The 14,406-nt window shown below is 38.2% G+C and overlaps 1 protein-coding gene across 1 annotated transcript; it reads right to left on the bottom strand.

Annotated features, from left to right (window-relative positions):
- Positions 1-2,559: 2,559 nt before the first annotated feature.
- Positions 2,560-3,489, bottom strand: LOC110288191 (olfactory receptor 4X2-like). Its single transcript, XM_021154612.1, has one exon. It carries the CDS (start codon positions 3,487-3,489, stop codon positions 2,560-2,562), a length of 930 nt encoding a protein of 309 aa, XP_021010271.1.
- Positions 3,490-14,406: the final 10,917 nt, after the last annotated feature.

Below are 14,406 nucleotides of genomic sequence, written 5' to 3'. Positions count from 1 at the left end.
TGAAAAAATGTCCAACATCCTTAATCATCAGGGAAATGCAACTCAAAACAACCCTGAGATTCCACCTCACACCAGTCAGAATGGCTAAGATCAAAAACCCAGGTGACAGCAGATGCTGGCGAGGATGTGGAGAAAGAGGAACACTCCTCCATTGTTGGTGGAATAATCTTCTTTCTAAATGAACAGTTTAAATAGAAATGTCAGCTTTAGGCATTTTGTTGAAGGAATGTACAAAGGAACCGCAAACCTCCCACATGTTATTTCATGAAGAACCCTAAACAGGTTTTCCACAGTCAGCCCTTACCTAAAGCTGAATCTTATTGTGATCTTCCAAGGAACAAACATCCTTAACGGTGGTCATGCATTGTAATCACCTGCAAATCATACAAGAAACAATTCTGTGTGTTCACCTTATAAAGGTACTTATAATTCTTCTGGTTGAGGGACATTTGAATTTCAGGCTATAAAATGTTATCCAAGATTTATATGGTAACAGTTATCCTCTAGTGGTCTAACATGGAGTTTTAGGGATGTGGTCTTACATATGCATACTATAGTGACAACTATCTATCAGTCATTTAAACAAATTATGTTTTATTTTGTGTTTATATAAAAAAGAATTTTCATTTTTCTCACATAATATGTCATTATAATAGTTTCTCTTCCCTCTACTCTTCCCAGTTCCTCCCTACCTTCTCTCCCATCCAGATTCACCCATCTTCAGTCTCTCATTTAAAAAAGTTGTTTTCTAAGGGATTTTAAGAAAATAAAACAAAAACTAACACACTGGAATAGGAAAAAACAATAAAATAGAAATAAATTAGGTCATTAAAAGACAAAAGAAACAGATATAGATGCAGAGATTTGTACACTTAGGTATCCCATAAAAACATTAAACTGAAATCCTTCAAATATATGGGAAAAACTGTAGCATCAAATGAAAGAATATGTGTGTGTGTGTGTGTGTGTAAAATTAAAGATAAGATTTTTTCTTAAAAAAGAAAATTGTTGGCACAACATTATGAGAGAAGAAAACTCCAAAGATGCCACTGACTTTTTCTGTTTTTGTTTTTGTTTTTTTGGTTGGTATCTACTGCTTGGCATGCAGCCAATCCTTAGGAGCACTTTGAAGGGGAAACAATTCTTCAATCTTCCTTACTCTTCATACTTTCATATAGTGAATGCCAGTAATGTTGCAGAACATCTTTCAGTTCTATTTTTCAAGCTATTAAACAATTATATTTAGGTATGATTCGGTTATATGTCTTGGTAAGAAGAGCACAGTAGTGTTATGTGTCTCTGGAGCACATCATATGAGGATTTGAGTGCCATTAATTTATCTCAGTACTAGTGATGGTAACTTTGGACATTTGGAGACGAGGTGGTTAAGAAGGTGCTTGTTTCCTTTTATAATTAACAAGCATCTGTCATGATACAGTGTGATAGCTCATTAACTTATTTATTTCTCAGCCAAAATAAATAAATTGCTGAGGACCAGCCTCAGTTGTTTCGAGGGTAGGGTATGAGAGGATTGGATCAGTGCACAATCAGAGTTTTAGGCAAGAACGCATGTGAAGGCTGACAGGTCACTCATTGCTGTTCTGAAGATGAACTTGGATACAGCTTTCGGGTTCTCTCTTTCTCTCTGTCCCTCTTTCTGTTTCTATCTCTGTCTCTCTCTTTCTTTCGTTCTCTGAGTTCACCTCTGTCTTTTATTGGTCACAGACTTCCTTGTTATGCAATAATACACAATCAAAAGCCTTTTTATTATTTTCCTCAAGGCCATTATTCCCCCCCCCCAAAAAAAAAAAACCCATGTAACAATGTCATCAACAAGCACAATGCACACATAAAGTCACAGTTCAGTGTCAGTAAAAGCAAGTTATATATTAGCCTTTAACTCTCAGAGAAACCTCAACATCACAGGTCAGAGCCAGTTGCTTCTCTAGTAATGCCCTTGAACCCTTTTCTAGAATGTTTTTTTTCTACCAGAATAGTATTGGAGGATAAATATGGCCCAGAAAAAGGCAAAACAGATAAGCATGCAGAAAAGAGCAGCACCATCTGCATACTAGAAAGTGAAACATGCATTACTCAGGTTGATGGTGCTCCTGTAGGCAAAACTGTGCAGTACAGCTGTGTTCACAGCCATGTCACACCTAACAATAAACAAACAAACAAACAAATAAATATTCTGTTAAATTAAGTATATGTTTCTATTAAAAGTGTACCTGTAAAACAAATTGTTCAAATTAAATCTATGGAGCAAAAATGTTTCTGCCTCATGTCATAAAAGTACTATAGAAAGTAAATTTAAACCAAAATAAATATGGTCTAATATTCTGTGGCAAATATTTGCTACAGTATTATGGATAGTGGCAAGGATGCAAACAATCTAAACTACCTCATTTTGTAACAATATGTTAATAGCAGGACTTAATTTATAAGTGTCTTAAGATATTTATCAGCTATAATAATGCTAAATGAGCAGTCCTCTCCCTCAGTGCCCATCAGTTTGGACTCAGCACCATTCCAAACCCAATAGCCAATATCGAGACTCTATTTCTCATCTACTTTCATTGTCCTGAACCATAGACTCTTCATGGTTTTCTTCACTTCTGCATTTCTCAGGGAGTAGATGAGAGGATTGAGCAGGGGAGTTATCACTGTGTAGAACACAGCTATCATCTTGTCTACAGGTAGGGTATCAGAAGGCCTCAAATAGATGAAGACACATGGACCAAAGAACAATATAACCACAGTGACATGGGATCCACAGGTGGACAGAGCTTTGCGCCGTCCTTCAGCACTCTGAGTTCTTAGATGGAACAAGATGACCACATAGGATGCTAAAAGGACCACAAAGCTGATCACAGACAGTGTTCCCGCATTGGCAACAATCAGTAGGCCAATAAGGAAGGTGTCTGAGCAGGCAAGTTTAAGCAAAGGAAGCAAGTCACAGAAATAATGATCGATGATATTGGGGCCACAGAAGGGCAAAGGAAAGATGAGAAGTATTTGGGCAAAGGAATGCACGAAGCCTCCTATCCATGCTGTTCCTACGAGGACTGCACACACATTTCGGTTCATAATGCTGGTGTAGTGCAGGGGCTTGCAGATGGCCACATAGCGGTCATAGGCCATCACTGTGAGCAGGAAAATCTCAGCGCCACCAAAGAAGTGCATGAAGAAAAGCTGTGTCATGCAGCCCCATACAGATATGGATTTCTTTTCAGATAGGAGATCCAAGATGAGTTTAGGAGCTGTTGTGGAGGAGTAGCAGATCTCCACAAAGGAGAGGTAGCCAAGAAAGAAGTACATGGGGGATTTAAGACTTCTGCTGGCTACTACAGTGACTACCATGAGAAGATTCCCAAGCACAATGGCCATGTACAAGAGCAGAAATATTACAAAGCAAACTATCTCCACCTCTTTGTTAGAAGAGAGTCCCAGAAAAATGAACTCAGTCACATTGTGTATGTCAGCCATGAGGAAGCTAGTTGGGTGGTATGATCTGAAATAATAAAAAAGATTTCATGAAATAGGTAATTTAAATACAATCTTTTGCAGAAAACCTTGATCCATGTATTAAAAGATAAGGAGTTAATAATTAAAATAAGAGCATTCCAAAAAGACATAGAAAATGTGAGTGCACTCTGTATGGCTTTAGTTGTTCATAAAGTAACTAAATGTAAAGCAGAAGAGAAAGAATACCCCTGATATATGGAGGGGCGTTAGGGAGTTTGAACTTTACCTACAATTAATGAGGAGTCATCAAGAATGTCTTAGCCTGTGACCATGCTTGTAGAGAGTAGAGTCAAAGAGGGCTGACCAACAATAAACTCAATAAATCCACTCATTTTTCAACATGGGGCATCCAGGAGAGCATTGTCATATAGAAGTTAGATGCTTTTCTAGTACTTTTGACATCTTTACTGTGCTTTCCACTACAGATTTCCTTCTCTGCCTTTCTCCTGGATCATTTCCTATCTTGGTTTACAGTGGGGTGGTCTTTAACCTCTCACATATGCATTAATGCCTTCAGAAGACATGTCCGTGATAAACCTCCCTTGATATGCAATATCCCTTAAGTGTCCACAAGCCTATACACAGTCATAGTCTGTGACCTTCATTCTGTTTCTTCTCTAGCTTCACTGTCTGTATTTGTCTACTTGATGAAACCATCATAGTCCAGACCATACTCAATTTTCTTCTTTGCTGGCATGCTCATTTCCTCCAAAGGTATGAGCCCAGTGTCAGTAGTCTGTAATTATTTTCAGGTGCCCACTTATGCTGCAGGTCATCCTTTCCTAGAGACATACATATCTGGGTATGTACATATGTGTGCCCTTGTACATGCATGTGAGTGTAAAAGTCAGAGGTTGACAACACATATTTCTAATTCCAACACTAGGTGAGAAATACATAAAGCCCTGGAGCTCCCTGTAAGTCAGTCTCACAAAAGCCAGCAGCTCCAAGTTCAGTGAAAGAACCTTAATGGAGGAAGATTTCTAACATGGACATTTGTTTTCTACAGGCACAGGTATTCATATGCACACACACACACACACACACACACACACAAATACTACAACCATGCACAATTTTCAAAGAGATTATTTTGTTAGCTTATAATATAAGAACAAATATAAAATTTGAATTTAGCAAAAAGTTATCAACAATAAAGAAAAACTTACTTGTGTGGTCAAGTTGAAACTTGAAAGGCTTAACTGAGGTATAATTTGTCCTCTTGCTGAAGGTTTGAAATTTTCTGAAATTCCAGTTGTAATTTTGAACCCTGACTGTAAGAGCAGTTCCCAACATGCTTCCTGTTGCAACCACCACAGCCTCATCACACATACAGTTGCCTTACATTCTGGTCCCTTCTTCCCTGGTTCTCTTCAGTCAGAAGTGAGACAATTAGAGAAATAGATGGCTGTTCTTCCTACCTAAAGATCCGAGTTTTGACACTCCAATGTTTGACTTCTAGAATAAAGTCACTAACCAGATGTCTAACTGGAATAGGAATCACATCACTCTATTTTTCTTCCAGTTCTGAAAACCAGACTAAGTTGAAGGTGTCTTCCACAGGTATCTGAAATGAAGACTCCACTCTTAAAGAAAAGCAATCTCTTCCAACTCCCAAGCTGGAGGAAGCTGGCACTGAACCAGTAATTTAAACATCACAGTCCTCTGTGGCCCTGTTTTTTTTTCCCATAGCTCACATGTGATAATACAGAGAGGTGGGCAAGAAGAACCTGTGACCCAGATTTCCCATCTTTGCAGTCGTACTTTAGCATCCTTAGAAAAAGGATACCCTCATCAGTAGTCTATAGATTCAGTCTCACCAAGATCTCTATTACCACCTTTTCCTGTTGGGCAAATAATTCAACCTGCATCCTTGTGTCATGAAGGAATCCCTTAGCAGATATCTAATGTTCTGGAGCCTTCCCTTTGAGCTGACCCAACAATAACAAGTCAAGTTTGTGTTTGAGATATTTCAAACTAGTATTCTTGTTGTAGCCTCTCAGGTAACCTAAGAATATGGGTTATACCTACACTCTAAACTGCCATAGAAAGTCATTGTACATGTGCTGTCAAGGGTGGACAGCAACAGAATCTCTCTAACCTTTGCTAGTTAGAGTGAATATTTGTTCAGTCACTTTTTAAAACAATTAAGCATACCCTTAAGCAACAATTTTACACTGCACTGCATATGCTAGAGAAGCCTTTCCTCATGTAAGAGAAGGCTTACATGAACATCTATATGTGAAAAATATAGAAAAAACAATACACATAAAAATAGTAAAGTAATTTTAATACATTCACTCAATGAGTTATTTATATTAGTAAATTGTGAAATATACATGTGGCTTTTTAAAATATGTTAAGTGAAAATTCCAAGTCATAAGATTGTGTGTGAATGGCATTATTTATTAAAATCAGGGCCAAGAAAAACCAATATTTTAGTTATATATATTTACATTACATTTAAAAATATTTTGTTTACTTATTTATTAAGTGTTTGTATGTGTGTGTGTGTGTGTGTGTGTGTGTGTGTGTGTGTGTGCATGTATGTAGAAGTTAGGAAGCTAGTATGGGACCATGGGACCATGTATGGAAAGTAGAAGAAAGGTCATAAAACCATGTAGTATGATTTGGGAAAGAATAACAATGGAACAAGAATGGTTAAATGAGGTGGGAGATTGGAGGGTAGATAGAGGAGAGAGTGTGGGGAGGGAAAACTTAACAGTAAAGACATTTGAAAATTCTCTATATATATAAAATAAAAAGTTTAAAAGGAGTCACATTATAAAGAGGGGGCAATGTCCCTCACAGTCATTACTAGCTACCAAATTAAAAGCCAATTGCTAGTTATGGGTAACATGTTTTTAAGTTGCTGGTTAGTAAGGTCCCCTAACATTACAAGTCATTGCCATTGCATTAGTTATCTTCCAGACTAGATGGTAAAACTCTATCGCTGAAGACACCAAAGGCTGGTGCCATGGAATGTGGAAAATTTGTATTGAGATGGAAGTTTTATTTCTGCAAGTTAGCTTTTACAGTGCTAAAAGGGGCTATGTACTCTGACTGGAGGTGACAGGGATAGGGGAGGAATAAGAGTCTTATTCATCTATGATTCTTGAAAGCTACAATAACAACTAGCCTTGCAAGATTTGCTCATTGGTACAATAGTGGCATAAATGTAAACAACCACTTTTTGCTTGGCCCTAAGACCCACTCCACAAGATGGAACTCATTCCTGGTATCACTTACATAGAAAAAAATCTAGGTAGGTCATAGCTTTTAGGGGAGAACCTCTAAATATTAATCTGCTAAATATGCATAGTATTACACTACTCCCTAAGTACTTCTTTGCATACCCATAGTAGTATATTTCTTATTCCTCATTGGAGAAACCTCTTTTTGAAGTAGTAGTCCTCATTTCTTGGCACTAACCTACAGCTCTCTAATTGCACTTAATACCTATCTGATCAACAAGAGGGAAATCATGACTGGTACTGAAAATCTACTCAACTATTCAGGGTTACAAATGTCATGGATCTTGGAAAAGAACCTACAACCACTACTTTACAAAATCAGCACAATCTCTAACTATGCTCTAAATATTTGTCTGATACCCACAGATATAAGTGTATTCCCCACCCCTCATGAAGGAAGCTTGTCTTTGCAATAGACACAGACCATTACAGAAAACCACAACCAACCAAAATTTAGAGTTGCAAAGCCCAGTTTCAACTGATACATCTACAACACAACTTTGCATCTAAGGCTCAAGGATCATTGTAGAAGAGAGGCTGAAAGATTGTAAGAGCCAGAGAAACAGTTTGCTGTAAGATTGTCTCCTAGAAATATCAGAAGTTACAACCATGAAGTCTCACCATCATGGCTTCCTAAACCTAACCTGAACAAAGATGACTCCAATGGCTATGTTAGCATGGAAGAGATAAAGCTTACAAGACTTCAACACTAGACAAAGCACTAGCTGCATATGTATCCGAAGATGGCCTAGTCGGCCATCATTGGGAAGAGAGGCCCCTTGGTCTTGCAAACTTTATATGCCTGAGTACGGGAAATGCCAGGGCCAAGAAGTGGGAGTGGGTGGGTAGGGGAGTTGGGGGGAGGGTCTGGGGGACTTTTGGGATAGCATTTGAAACATATTTGAAGACAATACCTAATTTAAAAAAATGCAAAAAAAAAAAAAAAAAGAATGAGAGAAATAATCTTCCCACTGGAAAAGCACATCAACTGGTTATCCAGAACCAAGCAGTTGGCCTTGAAAACATATAAATACAAGTAACATTACTTGTTACAGAGACAGAGAAGTCTGTATTTATGCATTTTAGAATAAATGTGTATGGGTTTGTGTGTGTGTGCTTGCATGCATGTGAGTGTGACAGCACATAAAGAAAAAGAAATAAATTTAAAAGACAGTTGGGCGTTAAAATTTCCCACTATTATTGTGTGAATTTCAATGTGTGTGTGTTGAGATTTAGTAATGTTTCTTTCAAGAAAGTAGATACTGGAGTGGGTGGGTTGGGGTGCAGGGTGGGGAGAGGGTATAGAGGACTTTCTGGATAGCATTTGAAATGTAAATGAAGAAAATATCTAATTAAAAATGTAAAAAATAAATGCAATTATCCATACAAATAAACTTAATTACAGAAAAACAAAAGAAAGAAACGAAGAAAGAAAGTAGATGCCCTTGCATTTGGGGTATAGATTTTCAGAATTCAGATTGTAACTTGGTGGATTTTTTCCTTTGATGATTATGAAGTGTTCTTCCCAATCTTTTTTGATTACTTTTGATTGAAAATCTATCTTTTTGGATATTAAAATGGAGACTCCAACTTGTTTCTTGTGACAGTTTGTTTGGAAAACATATTTCTAGCCTTTTCCAGGTAGTCTCTGCTTTTGATGCTGATGTGTGTTTCTTATAAGCAGCAAAATGATTGATCTTGTTCACATATCTAGTCTGTGGGATTGCAAACTGGTATGACCAGTCTGGAAATCAATCTGGTATTTCTTCAGAAATTTGGAAATAGTTCTACCTGAAGCCCCATCTATACCATTCTTTGACATATACTCAAAAAAATGCACTACCATTCTACAAGTACATGTGCTCCACTATGCTTATAGCAGCCTTATTCATAACAACCAGAAACTGGTAACAACATAGATGTCTATCAATTGAAAAATGGATACAGAAAATGTGGTTCATGTACACAATGGAATACCACTCAACTATTAAAAATGAGGACATCATGAATTTACAGGCAAATGGGATGGAACTAGAAAATATCATCCTGAGTGATGTAACCCAGACCCAAAAGGACATGCATGGTATGTACTCACTGATAAATATATATTAGTCAACTAGTACAGAACACCCATGATAGATCACAAGAGGTTTAACAAGAATCAAGGCCTAAGTAAGGATGCTTCAATCACACTTAAAAGAGGGAAGGAAATAATTACAGAAGGCAGAGGAAGAAAGGGAGGGATCTGGGTGGGAGGGAGGAGGTGGAGGGAAAAAGGAGGCAGGATCAAGTATGGAGGGAGACAGTAGAGAGGCCCAGAGGGCCAAGAGAATGAATGGAAATATATAGCTGTAATGGGGTGGGGGCAGGCAAGTGAACTTCTAGAAAGTCTCAGAGACCTGGGAGGTGAGAGGCTTCCAGTACTCAATGAGGGTGACTTTAGTTGAAATGCCCAACAGTAGGGAGATGGAACCTGAAGAAACTACCTCCAGTAGATAGTAGGATCCACAGTGGAGGCATATGGTCACCAACCTGCCTTCAAAATTTTTGGCCCAGAATTGTTTCTGTCTAAAAGAAATGCAGAGATTGAAGGAAAGGCCATCCAGTGACCAGACCAACTTGGGATCTGTTGCTCCAAACCCTGACACCATTATTGATGCCATGATGTGCTTGCGGACAGGAACCAAACATGGCTCTCCTATGAGAGGCTCTACCAGCAGCTGACTGAGACAGATACAGATACTTACAGCCAATCACTGGACTGAGGTCAGGACCCCTACCGAAGAGCTAGGGGAAGGATTGAAGGAGCTGATAGGGATGGCAACCCCATATGAAGACCAACTGTATCAAGTAACCTGGACCCTTCAGAGCTCCCAAAGACTAAGCTGCCAACCAAAGAACATACACAGGCTGGTCCTTGGCCCCTGTATATGTAGCAGAGAACTGCCTTGTTTGTCCTCAGTGGGAGAGGAAGTGCTTAATACTGTAGAGACTTGCTGCCCCAGGGAGGGAGGATATGGTGGAGGGTAGAGGGGGGTGGGTGGGTGGATGGGTGGTGTGGTGAAGAGCACCCTCTCAGAGGCAAAGGGGATGGGGATGGGGTAAACAACTCTTGGAGGGGGCAATGGGAAGGGGGCAACATTTGGAATATAAACAAATAAAACAATTTAAAAGGATGTAACTCTTTCTAAAATAAAAAAAAGTATTTATTTGATTAGCAGCAAATTTTGATTTTAAAAGATGGTAGTTAAAGGGTTTGTATACCAAAGACTTGTTTTCAAGTAAAATTGTGATCTATTATAAAAAAGAAAATAAATAAATAAATAAATAAACTTGAGACTCTCTAGAATTCAATGAAAATGAGGGCATAACCTACCCAAATTTATGAGACACGATGAAAGCAGTGCTGAGGAAAGTTCATAGTATTAAGTGCCTTCATAAGGAAATGAGAAAGTTCTCATGCCAGAAATTTAAAGGTACACCCAAAAGTTTTAAGAAAAAAAAAGAAACAAGCCCACCAGAGAAGATTGTAAGGCAGGAAATAATCAAAATCAGGGCCGAAGTCAATCAGTCAGAAACAAAGAGAACAACACAAAGAATCAACAAAAACAAGAGCTGGCTCTCTGAAAAAAAAAATCAGCAAGATTGATAAGCCCTTTTCTAAACTAACCAAAAGACAGACAGTATCCAAATAAACAAAAATAGAAATGAAAAGGGAGACCTAATAGTAGACACTGAGGAAATTCAAAGAATTACTAGGTTTTACTTTAGTATTCTTCTAAATTGGAAAATCTTTATGAAATTGATGATTTTCTAGACAGATACCACTTATCAAAGTTAAATCAAGATCAGGTAAACTATTTAAACTGCCCTGTAACACCTAAAGAAATAGAACCTGTCATTAAAAGTATCCCAACCAAAAAAGTCCAGGGCCATATGATTTTAGTGCAGGATTCTATCAGACTTTAAGAGAAGAGCTAATGCCAATACTCCTCAAACTATTCCAAAAAATAGAAACTGAAGGAACTCTGCCAAATTCATTCTATGAGATCACAATCTCCCTGATATCTAAAGCATACAAAGACTAAATAAAGAATTTCATGTCAATTTCCCTTATGTACATTGATGAAAAAATATTCAATAAAATACTAGCAAATCAAATCCAAGAAAACATCAAAGGCTTCATACACCATGATCAAGTAGTCTTTATTCCAGGGATGCAGGAATGGTTCAGTATATGAAAATCTACCAATGTAATCCACAATATAAACAACCTGAAAGAAAAACACCCATATGATAATCTCACTAGATGTCAAAAAGATGTTTGATAAAATCTGACATTGCTTCATGATTAAAGTCTTGGGAAGAGAAGGGATACATGAGGCACACATAACACAATAAAGGCAACATCAAATTCACTGAAGAGAACATTAAAGCATTTCCACTAAAATCAGGGAGAAGACAAATCTTTCCACTCTCTTCATATGTCTTGAATATAGTACTTGAATACTAGCTAGAGCAATAAGACAGAGATCAAGGGGCTACAAATTGGAAAAGAAGAAGTCAAAGTATTGATATTTGTAGGTGATATGATAGGACCTCTGGAAGAATAGCATAGGTTCTTAACTGTTGAGCCATCTCTACAGCCTAAATGTGTATCCACACGCAACGTCAGACCCATTATCAAAGATATCATCTAATCTCTCTAATGCACTTGCCAAAAGATTAGTCTTAGTCACTTGCCACCTTAAATACTCCTAGTCTGCCCTGTGAGTGTCTCATTCTGACCTGTGCCATTGGAGTTCTCTCATCAGGATCTCACATATGATGCTTGAAGACTGAATTTAATTGATAGCCATGGTCAAGAAAGTTGGTTTATTTATTTGTTTGTTTTATGTCCCTTTGTGGAGGAAAATAACACAAAGTGAAACACCTAATTAGATGAAGCAATCTTTCCTGTGTACTGTTATTAGATACCTTTCCTGGTTTCATTAACTATACAATTATACTGTTTAATATGTAGGGAAAGTAACACACATTTGCAATTTTATTTTATGTGGTATATTAACTTTAACAGTCTACTCAAAACATGATACTTATGTTAATTTGCTATAATAGAAAGTGTGTTAACATATTGCTGAGATTAAAAACATGTTGAAACAACATATTTCCCAGTGACACAAAATTCTGTACCTTATTATCTATGTATCTAGGCATAAATAAGTTATCTATTTACATGTGTCAAAATAGTAACAGTTCTCAACTCTGTGAGTGAGTTCTATTTTACTGGGTAATTTAAAAAAAAAATTGTTCTCTCATATATTCCAACCACGTTTTCCCCTTTCTCATCTCCTTCCAGTTCCTTCTTCCACCTCCTCTCTCCTCCTGATCCACTCCTCCTACCCTCCTTTCCCTTCAGAAATGAGCAGGCCTTCCAGAGATACCAACCAAACATGGCATATCAAATTGCAATGACACTAGGCACTTCCCCTCATATTAAGGCAGGACAAGAAAACCCAGTAGGAGGAAAGGAGTCCCAGCTGCAGGCAAAGGAGTAAGACGCAGTCCCTGCCTCCAGTGTTAGGAGTCCCAGAAGAAGATCAAATAAGACAAAAAGGCCACCAACAGATTGGGAAAGGATTTTTACCAATCCTAAATCTGATAGGGGACTAATATCCAATATATACAAAGAACTCAAGAAGCTGGACACCAGAAAATCAAATAACCCCATTAAAAATGAGGTACAGAGCTAAACAAAGAATTCTCAACTGAGGAATACCAAATGGCTGAGAAGCACCTGAAAAAATGTTCAACATCCTTAATCACAGGGAAATGCAAATCAAAACAACCCTGAGATTCCACCTCATACGAGTCAGAATGGCTAAGATCAAAAATTCAGGTGACAGCAGATGCTGGCGAGGATGTGGAGAAAGAGGAACACTCCTCCATTGTTGGTGGGATTGCAAGCTTGTACAACCACTCTGGAAATCAGTNTGGCGGTTCNTCAGAAAANTGGACATANTACTACCNGNNGATCCAGCAATACNTCTCCTGGGCATATACCCAGAAGATNTTCCAACCNGTAATAAGGANACATGCTCCACNNTGTTCATAGCAGCCTTATTTATANTAGCCAAAATCTGGAAAGAACTCAGATGTCCCTCAACAGAGGAATGGATACAGAAAATGTGGTACATTTACACAATGGAGTACTCCTTAGCTATTAAAAACAATGAATTTATGAAATTCTTAGGCAAATGGATGGGTCTGGAGGATATCATCCTGAATGAGGTAATCCAATGACAAAAGAACTCACATGATATGCACTCACTGATAAGTGGATATTAACTCAGAAACTTAGAATACACAAGATACAATTTGCAAAACACACGAAACTCAAGAAGAAGAAAGACCAAAATGTGGATACTTCATTCCTTCTTAGAATGGGGAACAAAATTCCCATGGAAGGAGTTATAGAGACAAAGTTTGGAGCAGATCCTGAAGGAATGACCATCCAGAGACTTCTCTACTTGGGGATCCACCCCATAAACAACCACCAAACCCAGTCACTAGGCAGATGGCAACAAGAGCCTGCTGACAGGAGTCTGATATAGCTGTCTTCTGTGAGGCTCTGCCAGTCCCTGGCAAATACAGAAGTGGATGCTCACAGTCATCCATTAGAGGGAGCACAAGGTCCCCAATGAATGAGCCAGAGAAACACCCATAGGAAGATCCATAGGAGTAACATCAATATGAACTAACCAGCACCCCTGAGCTCCTTGGAACTATACCACCAATCAAAGAAAACACATGGTGGAACTTGTGTTATAGCTCTAGCTATATATGTAGAAGATGGCCTGGTCATCAATGGGAGGAGAGGCCCTTGGTCCTGTGAAGGCTCTAGGCCCCAGTATAGGGAAATTCCAGAACCAGGAATGGCAGTGGGTGGGTGGGGAGCAGTGGAGCAGTGGGAGGATAGGTGATTTTCTGAGGGGAAACTAGGAAAGGGGATAATATTTGAAATGTAAGTAAAGAAAATATCTAATAAAAACAAAACAAACAAAACAAGCAAGCAAACAAACAAAAAAGATGTAGTAGACTCTTAGTCACTTCAAGACCCACCTCTTTTTGTCCATAAAACCCAAACTACCTATCGACGTTATGAAAAAATTATTTTTCTTTATGTTGTTATCTATTTAAATTTTAAGATAAGTAATAATATGATGTGTTGTCTTTGATGTTGGCTTATTTAGGTCCATCACTGGACTTGTGAGATGTTTTCAGGTTATATGAACCTATAATTCATTTATTTTATTGCTGTACTCATTATGTGCAAATGTTATATAGGATTTTGATAGATGCCCTGGTTATTTTCTGGAGGATGGAAGTGGTGGAGGCATAATTACAACTCAAGTTGTTCTGACTTACTTCCCTTAATCTTTTAGCATAACTTGGAGTAGAGATGTAGGTATCGGGCAGTGACTTTTGTCTCTTAGCTGTGTAGAGTGGGGATGGGAAAGATGACACCTGGAGCAGCATGGTCCCTGTGTCTAGAACAGGAGGTTCAACAAATGATGATGATTTTGTTTCCTTCTCTTTTGGGGATCCTCTAAAAATTCCGACC

The sequence above is a fragment of the Mus caroli genome, chromosome 2, assembly GCF_900094665.2.
Source record: "Mus caroli chromosome 2, CAROLI_EIJ_v1.1, whole genome shotgun sequence".
NCBI lineage: Eukaryota > Metazoa > Chordata > Mammalia > Rodentia > Muridae > Mus > Mus caroli.
This window is presented reverse-complemented; position numbering and strand designations above follow the sequence as displayed.

Bases quoted from the DNA above. Each gene is read 5' to 3' on its own strand.
- LOC110288191 (XM_021154612.1), bottom strand. From the start codon at position 3,489: ATGGCTGACATACACAATGTGACTGAGTTCATTTTTCTGGGACTCTCT.